Genomic DNA, 14,443 nt, shown 5'->3' with positions numbered 1-14,443 from the left:
TAATCACTATGCTTTAATTATGTTCAATTTGTAACAATGAAATTGGGGGTCACCACGACATGAGGAACTGTATTAAAGGGTCGCTGCATTAGAAAGGTTGAGAACCACTGCTCTAGACAGATATACCGACAGACAGACAGCCCTTCTCTAACTAGCAGTGGAATCCAGGGAAGGACTGTAAGCAGGAAGAGAGGCTGATCCGATCAGCGCCAGCACCGGTCTGAGCCCGGCTGGAACCCAGGGGCACCGGCACAGCACGGTCGGCCCAGAGGCTCCAGAAGTGTGGGTCGTGGTGCCCATTCTCCAGGGCCCTACACTCCCCTCCCACCTCAGGTGAGGATGCTGACGAGAGGCCATACAGGACTGTGGTACGAGTGCAATAAGCCACTTGCGTGCTGTGTGGCCTTGGGCAAGTGTTTTAACATCTCTGCGCTTCTGTTTCCTCAACTGTGAACCCCTGCCGTGTAGGTGTGGTGAGGCCTGGGTACAGGTGGGTTTATCAGCACCTGCTGTGTGTCGCTCTGTACACAGCCTTGGGGAGACTCTGCACCAGACAGTCTTAGACAAGAGCCCGCCACTGGGGAGCCTAGCAGTCCAGTGGGGGAGAGGTGACTGGTGGGATAATCACACAAACAAATATTAAATGGCAAATGTGGTGTGTGCCTTGAAGGGGGGCGGGTGTGAGAGAGTAAACCAGGGGCCCCCCAGTCTGGAAGTCAGGGCCAGATGGCGCCTCTGGGGGAATGACGGCGTGTGGTGCCCATCGCCCGTGTCACTCTGCTCCTCTTTCAGGTACCTGGAAGGAAACCACCTCACGGCCGTGCCCAGGGAGCTGTCTGCCCTCCGACACCTGACGCTTATGTAAGAGCCCCCACTTCTCTCCTGGGGGAGCTGAGGAATGCGGGGGGTAGGAGGCCGGCGCTGCAGGCTCCCCAGGGCAGGGACAGACAGCTGGCAGGGCTGGGCCAGCCTGAGGGCTCAGCCTGCCCCAGTGAGAACCACGTGCAGAAATACCCGGCGCCTGGCATTGCCGACCATCGCGTCACCTGCCTCCTCGGCTTGGGGTCCCCGTTAAATTCCTGAGATCCCTCCATCTCCAGTTTCCCGCCAGCTGTGGCTGCACTTAGATTTGCCCAAAGCATAAATGGGCATTTCTTCTTCCTCCTCCTTTAGTTGCCCGGAAAACGTTCTAAGTAGAAGGTTCTAATTGAGGCTCCTTCGGGTGGTAGCTGCTACTGGCTCTCTGTCTGCCGAGACCCAGGAACCCCTCAGATGAGGAGCGGGCTGCTGGGCATGGGTGTGGCCTGGGGGGCCGGCTGGTCTCTGAGCCTCGTCCCTCCACAGCTTCCCTGCCTTGCCAAGAAGGGGCCTTGAGGGGGCAGGGAGCCTGTCCACAGAGGAAAGAGAGTTCTTTCAGAAAGAAAGTGTCACCCTTGGGAAACGGGGCACTGAAGAAAGGTGGAAGGAAGCGCCCTGTCCCCTTGTTCAGCCTGGCTTCCCACCTGAGCCCGAAATCAGTCTAAGATGAGGACTTCCCAACCTCAGCACTAGGGACGTTAGCGGCCGGGTCATTCCTGCTGGTGGGGCTGTCGTGGTCAGTGTGGGAATTTCAGCAGCATCCCTGCCTCTGGCCACTAGATGCCAACAGCCCCCTCCCCCTTGGAGGTGACACAAATGTCTCCAAACATTGTCAGATGCCATGGGCGGTGGGGGGGGGGGGATGTGTCCCCCGTTGAGAACCTCGTTCTAGAGACCCTTCCACCCCAGAGCAGCGGTCCCCAGCTTCAGCCTGAGTGGTGTGATTGCTTTTTCAAACACTGATGCTCAAGCCCACGCTTGACCAATCAGGTCAGACGCTGTGGGCATGGACCCCGGCCTCGGAGGGTGGAGACGCTCCCAGGGGATTCCGACGTGCAGCTGCTGTGGAACCGCTCCCGGGGGATTCGTCCCTGCGGAGGAGCTGGAGGTTGTAGTCAGCAGAGACTAGACCCCCACCCACCTCGTCCCCCAAGAGAGAATCTGATAAGGGGAATCAGTGAGCGCCAAACGAGAGGGAGGGCAGGGGGACAGTGAAAAAAAGAAATGATCAGGGGAAATGTGCTAGAATCAGGGAGTGTCATCTTATGTGTTATGGTTGCTGGTAGAATGAAATGAATGGATAGACATGGAATGGAATGGTTGAATAGCTAAGTGGATGGATGGATGGACAACAATTGCTTGAATGATTGAATAAAGAGTGAATAGAATATGAACATTTGGATGACTGGGTGGGTAGGTGAATACGTGGGTGGGTGATGGGTGGACGGACGGGTGGATGGATGGAGGGCAGGCATGTGTGGAAGCTGGGAATGGCTCCCTCAGAGGCAGCTAACAGTAAATATGACCCTTTTGTTTCCCTCTCCCTAGTGACCTGAGCAACAACAGCATCGGCGTGCTGACCAACTACACCTTCAGTAACATGTCGCACCTCTCCACCCTGTGAGTACGGGGCAGGGCTGGGCCATCCTTTCCCCACCCCTCAGGCCAGCCCTGTGCTCCGTGATCCTCAGCCTGTGGCCGCCCTGCCCAGGCCAGGCCCTCACGTCAGAAGGAGAACAGAGCCGCTGCCTGGCCGTTAGACAGGGCCTGGCCAGCAGGCCTTCTGGAGTGGCCTCTAGGATTCCTGCTGTGCCGTGTGAGGTTCCGTCCAGGGGACGTTTCCCTACACGATGACACTTGGCTCAGGCCCATTCGTTTCCCATGAGCTCTGCACACGGAGAACACTCACCATTCTACAGTAGAGGCGGGCGCTGGCAGAGCTGGCTGGGCAGCCAGCCCGCAGGGGACCCAGAAGGGACCGGGCACAGGCAGCCAGTGAGCTCGCTGGAGTAGTGGGAGAGGGCCCTCCGTGATGAGGGGTGACCCTTCGTGGGGGATGACCCTTCGTGGCGGGGGGTGACCCTCCGTGGCAGGGGGTGACCCTCTGGGGGGGTTACCCTCTGTGGTGGGGGTGACCCTTCGTGGTGGGGGTGACCCTCCATCACAGGGGATGATGCTATGTGGTAGGGGTGACCCTCCGCGGTGGGGGATGACGCTCCGTGGCAGGGGGTGACCCTCTGGGGGGGCAGTTACCCTCTGTGGTAGGGGTGACCCTTCGTGGTAGGGGGTGACCCTCTGGAGGGGAGGGTTACCCTCGGTGGTGGGGGGTGACCCTCCGCGGTGGGGGATGAGGCTCCGTGGCAGGGGGCGACCCTCTCATTGTTCAGCTGCTCTTGTCAGTACATTCAAATGGGAAAGATAAGCCCCTGGCTCTGACGGCCCCAGGGTGGGCCGTGCACCTGTGAGCAGCTGAGACGGGAAGACCAACAGGGCACTGTGTCCTTTTCCGCAGGATCCTGAGCTACAACCGGCTGCGCTGCATCCCTGTCCATGCCTTCCACGGGCTGCGGTCCCTGCGCGTGCTGTGAGTACGGGGTACCCTGCGCCGGGTGACAGGGGCAATGCTGAGCACTCCTTCCCCGCTCTCCGTGGTCCCAGGCCGCCCCCCCCCCCATTTCCTCTACGGTGACCTCCCCCCCAGCACCCTCACTTGCTGAATGGGAGGAAAGAGCATTCGCCTTTCCCGGTTCCAGACCACGACCACATGGGGAGCCTTGAGCAAGCCGCCACCTCTGAGTTCCTACCTGTTTACGCGTAACTGGGACCCGTAGCACCTCCCTGTGGGGTTTGGGAGATGCGGTTACACAGCACATGTGAGGCCTGGGGCGGCTATTTTGAGGATCACTGTTTCGCAGTTGGTCCCTCGGCTTCAGAGGGGCGAGGCCAGCACTGTGACCCTCCACAGGGAAACCCTGCACCCGCGAGCTGGGAGCTCAGGGCCCGGCCCGCAGACAGCTGTCAGTCAGCAATTGGACAGTCTGCTCTTAGGGTCTCTTTTGTACAGAACAGTGTCAATAAGCTGCCGACATTTAAATATCAGGAGGTTTCTCATACAAACCCTACGGAAATGGAGAGGCTTGGCCATTCCAGGGCTCGCCTCTGCATTCCTGCCTGGCTGCACCCTCCCTCTGTCCCCCTGTCCCTCTGTCCCTCTCCCTTCCCCCTCACCCCTCCTCACCATATGACACCTGCCTGGCCCTGCCCTGCACATAGACGGGGCAGCCCACTGAGGCAGACGGGGCCACCTCTGCCCACGCTCAGCTCTGCCCCGCCCCCGCCGCACGTCTTCTCATCCACAAAATCGGATGATGATGCTAGTTGCCTCTCAATCCTTATGAGGATTAAGTCAGATACTGTACATAAAGCACTAAGCACCGCTCAGGCCCACGGGAAACACCTCACAAATATTCATTTGGTATTACTGTTCCCACATCAGCACTTGCAAAAGCACCTCCCTGGCACCTCCACCTGAGGCCTGGTGACCCCTGATTCTGGTGCCTTCCATCTGGCACAAAGAGGATCCTTTGAATGATGCCCGTGAGAGCGGAGATGCCAGACATTCTGCCCCAAACTTACTAACTTCTTACCCTCTGGCCCATTGTTACTATAATAGTGATAATCATTTTACGGGCTTTTCATGGCCATTGCCTCATGTAACCTTTTGCAGCAGTGCATGCGGTTGAGAGGCTTACGCCCATTTTTAAGATGGGGAAACTGAGGCCTGGCCTAAGGTCCAGCAGCCAGAGAGTGGCAGGAACCAGCCTCCGGACTCCGAGCCCTGGGGTCCTTCCCAGCACCCAGGGCCAGTCAGTCAGCAAACAGCACCCAGTGAGCTGGTCTGTTCCAGAGCCTCCGGGCTGATGTGATTTATTGGGGCCCACGAAACACCGGTGTCAGCGACAACTCCGCCACATGTCATCTGCGCTGTTATTAAAAATCAATTCTCTGGGGGCAGAGGAGTGCCCGCGCCGACAGGGCGCCATCTGTTATTGTCACTTATTTATTATCCACCTTCTCTGGGGGCGCGGAGAATGGAAACATCAGCAGAACCATTCCCCTGTTTCCCGTCGAGCACACAGGACGTGGGCTCATCTCACCAGCCCGGGGCTGAGGCTGGACCTGCCCCCCCACCTCCCACCGTCCCCCCTCCATCTCAACCTGTTGTCTCCCACCCCGGCCTTCCAGCTCTGTGCATGGGTTTGCTGCCGGGGGTGACCTGCCGATTTTAATGGGATCCCTGTGCACATGTCCATAGTTAGAGCAGTTCTTTTGGGGGCAACTCAACACGGAAAAGGGAGAAAGAGAATGAATACTTGCCTGTCCATCTGTCCGTCTGCCAGGCGGTGGGGTGAACGACACCCTGTTTTCTCCCTCCTCCCCCAGCACACGGCGTGCCCACCCCTGCAGCCGTCAGTTCATCAGGCTGCACTCACACACGCAGCCCGCTGAGCCTGCTTCTTGAGTTAGGGCCACTAGGATCTGAGCGCCGTGATTTTAGAATCGTGGCATCTTGTAAATAAAATGGGGTCTTAGAGGCCCTCATTGCAACCCTCCACCTCAGTGGGGAGCAGTCATCTGCTGCATAAGAGCCAATTCAGGAAAAATAAAAATGTTCACAGGCTACATTTCTTTTACGATATTTGTATCCCTTTTCCCAGTAACTGCACATGGAGGAATTTATGCTGCAGCCTAATCCAACATGAGGGAAAGGCTCTGTGCATTAAGAGCCTGGCTGCACTGTTATTTTTAACCTAAATTTTAAATATTACCTCCAAGTGCCACCGTGGGGAAACGGGTGAGGAACGCATCACGCAGCCAGTCGATGAAGGGCAATTACTGTGAGAAGATGAAAACTCCACGGCGGTGCGGGCGTGGAAAAATAAACCTAATCCGCACATACGTTACAATTATAACTGGTAAACATGGATAGCTCTGAAGGGGGGCTATTGGGGAACGTAGACACTCGAAAAAACTCATGGAGGGCTGTTAGCCTTGTCGTTTCTGTAATAAATGAAGGTGACGTTAGAGATGAATGAAGACAGTAACATATCTACAATTGAGAGAGTAGGGACAAAAGGATAGGGTTGTGGTTTTTTTTTTTAAATCGGGAATTGCAATATATGCAACTGCATTTAAGCATTTGTAGATTTTCTCATTTTTCAAGAGATTCGTAATTTTGATTAAAATTCAGAAATGACCAGTGACCCAGCGATGCTGGCCGTTTGGGGTGGGGCAGGAGAAGGAGCCTCAAGATTCAGCCACAGACAAAGGCTGTGTGTGCATGTCTGTGTATACGTGTGTATACATGTATGTGTGTGTGTGTTGGCAGATGGATATAAATACATTTCAGAGAACGTGGCAGAAGGTTGGTCCAGGAGCCCTGAGTACAAAACATGGTGTGAAAACATGCTTGTCCTACTTCACTCCTCATCTGAAGAAAGTCAGATGAGCACATTCTCGTGAACATTCGCGCTCTTCTCCGGGGATCTCTGTGTTCCCTGGCCTGTGCCCCACACCAAGCCGCATGCCTTGCGTGCGTGTGGTCCCTGCAGTCACTCCCAGCCCCCGCTGGCCGCAGGAGCCACCTGGATTCGGTTAGCACAGGCGGCTAATTTGGCGTGTGTCTGAGGGGGGCGTGGATTATCATCCATCATCCTCGGTATTTTTAGCTCCCAGGACAATCCCTGAAGTGGGATGGAGTTTGCTGTTTACGCACAGGGGCTGTTCATCATGCCCCACGCTGGCATAGACCGTCCCTACAGCATGCCTGCCAAGGGCTCCACGTGCCCTTTGCTTGGTTACCTTCAGAGACCAAGAGCTCACTCCCTTCTCAGACAACCTCATTTCGATTTTTTACAGGAAGTATTTTTTATTTAGTGTTGACAGTATCACAGATGTGCCCCCGCCCCCGCCCTCCCTCTTTGCCTCCCTCCACCCAGCCCCCGGGCCCACTTCGTTTTTGACCAGCTGGTGAACATCAGCTAATTCTGGTGAACCAAAAGGGCACTCCTTTGGACCTCCAAACCACGGTCCTGGCGTGGCCCTTTGGTGCACAAAAGGAGACGTTAGAGATGCAGGCAGCTGAAAACTTCAGCAGCAGGTGCTGGGCTGTAGGAGGGTGCCCAGACGTGCAGGAGCCGCTCTTTGGGAGCCAAACCAGGAGCGGGAACCTGCGGGAGGCAGGGTTCCTCCGCCGTGTTGTCCTGGTAAATCCCAGCCCCTTGCTCGGTGGTCTATGGGGAGCTCAGCGGCTCCGTTCATAACAAATGGGAGCGCAACTTGCAGGACTCCCGCGCCAGCGCTGCCTTTGGGTCGTTTGCTGTTTTTAAATCAGGGCTCCGTGCCTCTCCAGGAGCCCAGGCCTCGTTCAGAAATGATTAACGGCGGGCTGGGGGGCCTTCGCCAACCAGCAGGCAGCCATGAGGTGATCCCAGCTAATGGCAGGCAGGGGCCCTGTGATTCATAAATAACCACATGCAGTGGAGGTGGACAGAGACTGACGAAAGTGCTAGGAAGTGCTTCCAGCACCTTCTTCCCCGGGAGCAACGGGAAGTGAGGAGCCACCGGCGCACTCTGCCCTGCGTCCTGGGAGGGGAGGCGGGTGCTTAGGGTGATGGATGACACCCTGCACCAGCTCAGTGTGGTTCGGAGCGTCACCCGGAAGCCTGTTAGAAACGCAGCCTCTTGGCCCCACCCCACCCCCCTGAGCCAGCCTCTGGGGACAGAGCAGAGCCTGCCTGCAATTAGCTCCCCTGCCCGGGGTTTGAGAGCCTCTGTTCTGTATTAAGGATGATTGAGCTCATGTCTGTTTCCACCGAAGACCCGGGCAGGCTCACAGCAGCTACAAGGGAGACAAAAGAACAGACTCCCCACACCCCTTCGTTTCACTGCGGCTCCCTTCACAGCACAGGGCCTCTGAGAGTCTGTGAATTTCACCAGCCTTGCATCTCACAGGCCAGGCCCTAAGGGAGCCATCAGCTGGGGGATTGGGGTGTGCAGCTGATGGCTGATCCTTCAGTGGAGGGTGTAATCCGTGGGTTGTGGATTTGCTCGCGTTGTGACTTGAGCAGTGAAGCATAGTTCATTCCGTTTTCTCCCTGAACCTATTCTCCAGGCATTTAATTGAAGCTCAGTACTGTATATGCACTGCTCTGCAGGTGGGAATAGCTCCTGCTACCACCCTGCAGGGTGGAGGGAGGCTGCCTGGCCCCTTGGACACGCTGTTAGGAAATGCACCAGGCCCACCCGGTCCCATTAAAGCAGCGGTTCTCAACCTGTGGGTCGCGACCCCTTGGGGGGTCGAACGACCCTTTCACAGGGGTCGCCTAAGACCATGGGAAAACACATATATAATGACATATTGTTTTTGTGATTAGTCACTATGCTTTAATTATGTTCAATTTGTAACAATGAAATTGGGGGTCACCACAACATGAGGAACTGTATTAAAGGGTCGCGGCGTTAGGAAGGTTGAGAACCGCTGCATTAAGGTGTGTGAGGCTCCCAGGCACCTTCCACAGGAGCCGAGTGCCCACCGTCTTCTGTCCCCTGAGCTGGGACGGTAGCATTTCTCACTCCCCATAAATCTCCCAAAGTGACTAAAAAGGGAACCAGTTTCTTGATCAGAACCAGACATTCTTCAAAACCCTGTCACAAGTACCAGTAGAGGCTCATCGTTTAGCACTTAGGAAATGACGGTTCTGCATGGATTAATGCACCCACCACCCCCTTCTGGGGCAAATCTGTTTACTTTCACTCCCAGTTTACAACCGGACACTGAGGCCCAGAGAGGGTGATAACTCTGCCCACCGTCACACAGCTGGCACGTGGCAGAATCAGGGTGTGAATGGAAGCAACCTGGATGCAGAACTTACGGTCTCAGCCACAGCTCTTCGCATCACCTCTGAAACTCCAGGCCTCCGTTAGGGAGACAGCTCTCCATTTTGGGGGTGCAAAAATGGAGGCCCAAGATGTAAAGTAACTTACCCAACATTCCACAGCGAAAAGGGACTGGTCCCATCGCAGGCCCGTGCCGTACAGCAGTCCGTCCTCTCCTTCCCAAACCCTCTACCCCCGAGTCCCTGCTGCCGAGCGGGGCATGGGGACATCCACGCGCCGGCCACAAAGGACGCGGTGCCTCCTGCTGCTGGCAGCGGGGCCCCCAGTGAAACGGAGGGGCCTGGGCCAGCCTGGGACAGCACGAGGGCCTGAGTCAGGTCCGCCCTGGGCGCTAACCTCCTGCCTGTGCTCTGCTGCAGAACCCTGCACGGCAACGACATCTCCAGCGTCCCCGAAGGCTCCTTCAACGACCTGCCGTCCCTGTCCCATCTGTAAGTAGCCCCGGCTCTCTCCCCAGCGTGCGCCCACCCAAACGGAACATCGCCTAGTGCCACGGCCCGTGGCGGCCACGGCTAATGCACATGGGCGGCTGCCAGAGGAAAATGACCCGAACAAGCCGTGGGGCCCAAAGCTGACACCTTTCCACACAAAGAACGATGAATTGTGGGGCTACGGCAGGACAGAGGGGCTTGGGGTAGGGCCATACCCTGGGGGACAGGGACTAGGAAGTTTGTGGGGAAACTGATGGAAGAGCAGGGTAACTGTAGTGGGTCTGCACGTTCAGAGACTCCAGTCCCTGGTGATAAGGCACCCAGTGGCCTCCTGGTGCCGGGAGGGCACCTTTCTCGGGAAAGTGACCTGCTTGTAGGCAGAAAGGGGGAAGTCAGAGCCCTTCCTGCATCTGCCGGTTCTCAAGCGCCTTCAGCTCAAAATACGCAACGTCCCAAACTGGCATGTTGAGGGTGTGTGTTCCGAGCGCCCTCGGTGCGGCTGGGCATCAAACCTCCTCCGCAGGGAGCGCCCTCCCGTGGATCGGGCGGTGGGCAGGGGAGCTTCCTGGCGGCTCCGGGATTGAGGTCGTTGAGGTCGAGCGGAGGATTGTCTTCCTGGGGTGGGCGAGAACAAAGCCTCAGAGGCAGAGGGGCTTGGCTGGGGTTGAAACATCTCCAGGGGTGGGAGGCACCGTCTGGAGTCCACTGGTGCTCATGCCAGACACGCCCAGTCTGGCCAGAGCCCGAAGACTCTGCTCTCCCAGAGGGCCAAGGGTACGGAGCCTGGGGCCCAGCTGGGTGGGGGGACCCTGACTTCCTGCTCTGCCCCCAGGGCGCTGGGCACCAACCCGCTGCACTGTGACTGCAGCCTGCGCTGGCTGTCGGAGTGGGTGAAGGCGGGGTACAAGGAGCCCGGCATCGCCCGCTGCAGTAGCCCCGAGCCCATGGCCGACAGACTCCTGCTCACCACCCCCACCCACCGATTCCAGTGCAAAGGTAGGTGCTGATGCCTCCTCTCCCGCCAGCCCTCCGCTCTCGGGCTTGGCTCTGCCTCCAGCAGCCTGTCCGAGCTGGCCCTGAGCAGGTGGGACGCCTGGAGCCACTGCCCTGTCTGCCATGGGTCACAGACGCAGCGGCTGATAGGGACGTGGACCCGCCTGTCAGGCCCCATTGTCATGCTCTCCCCAAGGCCCGCCCTGACTTTTCTCCCTGCCTGCCTTCTCTCCATCCTCCGCGTCGCTGAGAAACGCTTCGGCCTGCATCTGCCGTCCAGCATTCCTAAAGCACACGCATTTCCCCAGCAATCTGTGACGTAGACTGACTGCATCGTCATGATAACAAACTACTGCTGTGTCTTATTATGAGGGAGGCATTGTGTTAAGTACTTTCTCTTTTTCTTTCTCTTCATTTTCTTTCCATCACCATTTATCCCCACTGTTAAGCTCTTTTTCACGTGTTGTTTCATTTCATTTTCGCTTTCCATGTATTAATGTATGTACTTTCTCAGAACCTTTGTGGGGTGCACACTAGAATCACCCTCATTTAAAAAATGAAAACACCGAATCTGGTCGAGGTGAAACCATTTCTCACGGCCACTGCTGGGAGGGTGCTCGGCCTTGCTGATTTCAGAATGCAGGCTTGGGCCCCGGGCTGTACTGTCAACCAGGCTTCTCCTGGGCCCCAGGTGTACTACCCACCTGTATTTTCTGGGCCCTAGGAGTCCTACCCACCCGGGCCTCACTTGGGCCCCAGGGGTAATACTCACCCCACCTCCCCACCAGCTCCTTTTGAACCCATAGAGCAGTGGTTCTCCACCTTGGCTGCACATTAGAATCACCTGGGAATCTTTTTAAAATCCTGATTTATGGGCCTCATCCTCCGGAAATTCTGTTTCTTTGTTATGGGGTGGGGCCACAACATGAGTAACAAAGAAACAGAATTTCCAGAGGATGAGGCCCAGAAATCAGGATTTTAAAAAGATTCCCAGGTGATTCTAATGTGCAGCCAAGGTTGAGAACCACTGCCGTAGAGTATTTCCAGTTTCACCCTCACGGTTGCTGCATTAAGTTCTTGCTCTTTTTAAAAGTGGGTCCTCAGATAAGGTTCTGAGGCAGGAATTACTGAGCCAGGTGCATGCTGATGTTGAAAACCTTCACACTTGTCGCCACACTGGTTTCCAGAAAGGGCTGTAAGCCACTGATTCCCCAGTGGCACCATGTGAGTGCACTTTTCACTTTCTGGCTTTATTTTATCTCATTTTGTAATCATTGCTAATTCAATAGCTAAAACATCATATCTCTTTATATTTTTTTTGTCTCTGATTACTGGAGAAACTGATTTTTTTCAAAAATTTACTTCCCACATGTGTTACACTTGTCCTTTAACGTCCTTGCTCACCTCGAGTAGAGCCTTACTGTTTCTCGCCTGTTTGGTTGGTTTTTTACCAGGTACTTTAACCACCCTCTACACCGCCATGTGTCCCCAGGACACCATCTCCCTGGGGCAGTCTCTGTCCTGATGGAAACCCAGGGCCACGCCCCTGGTGTGGCTGTCACTCCTGCCATCTGGTCACCAACCCAAAACAGCCCCTCTCCCACCGGCTCAGACTTAACCCGGTCTCCACATGGATGGCCGTTACCTGGGGTTCATTTCAAGTCCTAACATGAAGTAGGGCAGCGGTTCTCAACCTGTGGGTCGCGGCCCCTTTGGCGGCCGAATGACCCTTTCACAGGGGTCGCCTAAGACCATCCTGCATATCAGATATTTACATGACGATTCATAACAGTAGCAACATTACAGTTATGAAGTAGCAACAAAAATAATTTTATGGTTGGGTCACAACATGAGGAACTGTATTTAAAGGGCCAGACGGTTGAGAACCACTGCAGTAGGGCCTGTTCATCCGGGGTTACTGTCCGAGCTGACAACAGCCCAGCTCTGCAGGGACCGCGTCTCTCCCTGCAGCCCAGAGTCCCGAGCACAGCCGCCCTTGTCAGCACCGTGGCTGTGTCCTCACCACTGTGTCTTCCTCCTCCCGCCGTGACGGGCTCTGCGTCCTTGGCCCCACCCTGCGTCCTCCATAGCTGGGCACTGACCACTCCATGGGGGTTGCGGGTGGGGGATGCATTTGGGGCAGAGGAGGGAGGTTCCAAAGGAGCCTGGGCCCAGAGCTTCCAGAACGAAACAAAAAAAGATACACACGGGTTTTCTAATTATGGTGCATTGTTTGCAGATTAGCACCGACTAGGATCAGGCTAATTACAGTAATTGGTGTGACTGCAGTGGTGCTTCTGAATGCTGTCCCACTGTGACCTCCCCTCCCTGGACAGTGGCTGGATTGATGGGACTCTGGCTGGGCGGATGCGAGGGCTGGGGGGGGGGGGGGGCCTGCCGCTGGCTGAGGAAGGGGCCAGAGCCCAGGGGAAGGGAGGTGTAACGGAGCCTGCTCAGGGGCCGCCACCAACCGCCTGCGGTTCTGCTGTCCAGGGCCAGTGGACATCAGCATTGTGGCCAAGTGCAACGCCTGCCTCTCCAGCCCGTGCAGGAACAATGGGACCTGCAGCCAGGACCCCGTGGAGCTGTACCGCTGCGCCTGCCCCTACGGCTACAAGGTAGGCAGCACGCCCGCCCCGCCGGCCTCTGCCCCAGGAGGGCCTGTGCCTCCAGGGCAGCCGGGGTGATTCCGTGTCACAGGCCACCCCAGAGTGGCATTTGCTGCTAACATGCCTGTTCTGCTGGTCGGGCGGCCCAGTTTCATCAAGCTCATGCCAACCACCGGGACCCCCTGGTCTCCACAGCGACTGAGGTGAGGAGGAAGTGTGACATTGCCTTAGTTAGACGTGGCAACGTCAGTCAGTCAGAGGGACCTCCAGGGAGAGGCATCCCTAAACCCACTCCCCTACCTTCCCTTCCAAGGGGATTTCCAGACCCCACTCCCACCCCAGCTCTGCCCTCAGGACACCCAGCCCCTGAAGGTTCCAGCCCTGCGGAGGAGGACACAGGGTGGGGGACTAAAAGGCCTAGGGCCTTTGGTTGATCTCTCCCCCTCACCCTCACCCTCCCCTATCTTCCCTCTGAGTATGCATGCATATAAGCATAAGCGATGGATGTGGACAACAGGGGATGAGGGTGAGGGCAGGATTGGGGAGATGAGGGGACATTGGGGGGATAAGGACACATTTGTAATATCTTAATCAATAAAGGGAAAAATTTTTTTAAAAAAGGCCTAGGGCCATCATACCACCCACTGACAGGCTCAGGGCAGCCAGCAAGGACGAGAATTAAAATGCATATTCCGGCTGATCCTTTTTCAGCCAGGGAGCCACATGCACAGGTGTTCCCTGTCTCCGAACAGTGCTCCTCACTCTCATGGGCGCAGGAGTCACCGGGGAGCTGACTAACGTGCTGGCCCTGACTCGTCAGACCTGGGCTCAGGCCCACGGTTGCTGTTGGTCCGGGGACCGTGCTTTGAGTAGCAAGATCTCGGGGCAGCCTTCCAGGAAGAGGTTTCCGTGGGGGTGGCTGTTCCCACTCTCCTCAGAGGAAGCCATGGGCCCTGGCCATGTCCTTCACAGGCACACACTTGGGGAGGGGAGGGGGCGGGGAGGGGGCGGGGTGGGGGCGGGGAGACAAGGGGCATCACAGAGCTGGTGGATTTGAGCAAAACGAGGCTGAAGAAAGTTGAGTCGGGCTCATTAGCCAAGCACCGACAACGGTGGTTATTCCTCAAGGTCGCGTATGACAGAAACCCCACCTGCAGGCTGAGCTGCCGTGTTGTCAGTGTTAGCTCTGCCTCCTGGATTCCTGTGCTCAGCATAAGGGGCTGGAGGAGACACCCCCAGCCCCAGCGAGGGTTCCAAAAGTCCCCAGAGCAGAGAGGCTGGTCCAGGCAAGGGCTAGGGGGGGTCCCACCTTGCCCACCTTGACCTGCTCAGGTTTTCACGCCCATCCCTCCTGCCTTTCATGGCTCATTTGTTCAACACACACACACACATTTCTGAACAATCAGCACCTGAAAAGTCCTCCTCCTCATCAGAATGGCTATTTACGGAGCTGCCAGGCCTCGCCAGGTGCCTCGCATGTAGGTGGTTGCTAATCACCGGCAACTCTGTAGGTAGGTATCCCTGTCATAGACGGTGAGAACAAGGCCCAGGCAGGTCTCTCCCTTGAGGCACGTGGCAGCCGGAGCGGGTGTG

The 14,443-nt window shown here is 56.6% G+C and overlaps 1 protein-coding gene across 1 annotated transcript in view; it reads left to right on the top strand.

Annotated features, from left to right (window-relative positions):
* SLIT3 (slit guidance ligand 3) overlaps positions 1 to 14,443 on the top strand; it is a 530,647-nt gene that overhangs the window by 499,040 nt on the left and 17,164 nt on the right. The window contains exons 21-26 of the mRNA XM_059699139.1: positions 793 to 861; positions 2,407 to 2,478; positions 3,371 to 3,442; positions 9,177 to 9,248; positions 10,081 to 10,244; positions 12,735 to 12,859. Of these exons, the coding sequence (XP_059555122.1) occupies positions 793 to 861; positions 2,407 to 2,478; positions 3,371 to 3,442; positions 9,177 to 9,248; positions 10,081 to 10,244; positions 12,735 to 12,859 (574 nt within the window). The remainder of the gene's footprint in view (positions 1 to 792; positions 862 to 2,406; positions 2,479 to 3,370; positions 3,443 to 9,176; positions 9,249 to 10,080; positions 10,245 to 12,734; positions 12,860 to 14,443) is intronic.

Source organism: Myotis daubentonii, chromosome 5, assembly GCF_963259705.1.
Source record: "Myotis daubentonii chromosome 5, mMyoDau2.1, whole genome shotgun sequence".
Taxonomy (NCBI): domain Eukaryota; kingdom Metazoa; phylum Chordata; class Mammalia; order Chiroptera; family Vespertilionidae; genus Myotis; species Myotis daubentonii.
Note: the sequence above shows the minus strand (reverse complement) of the source record. Positions and strands in the feature narration are given on the sequence as shown.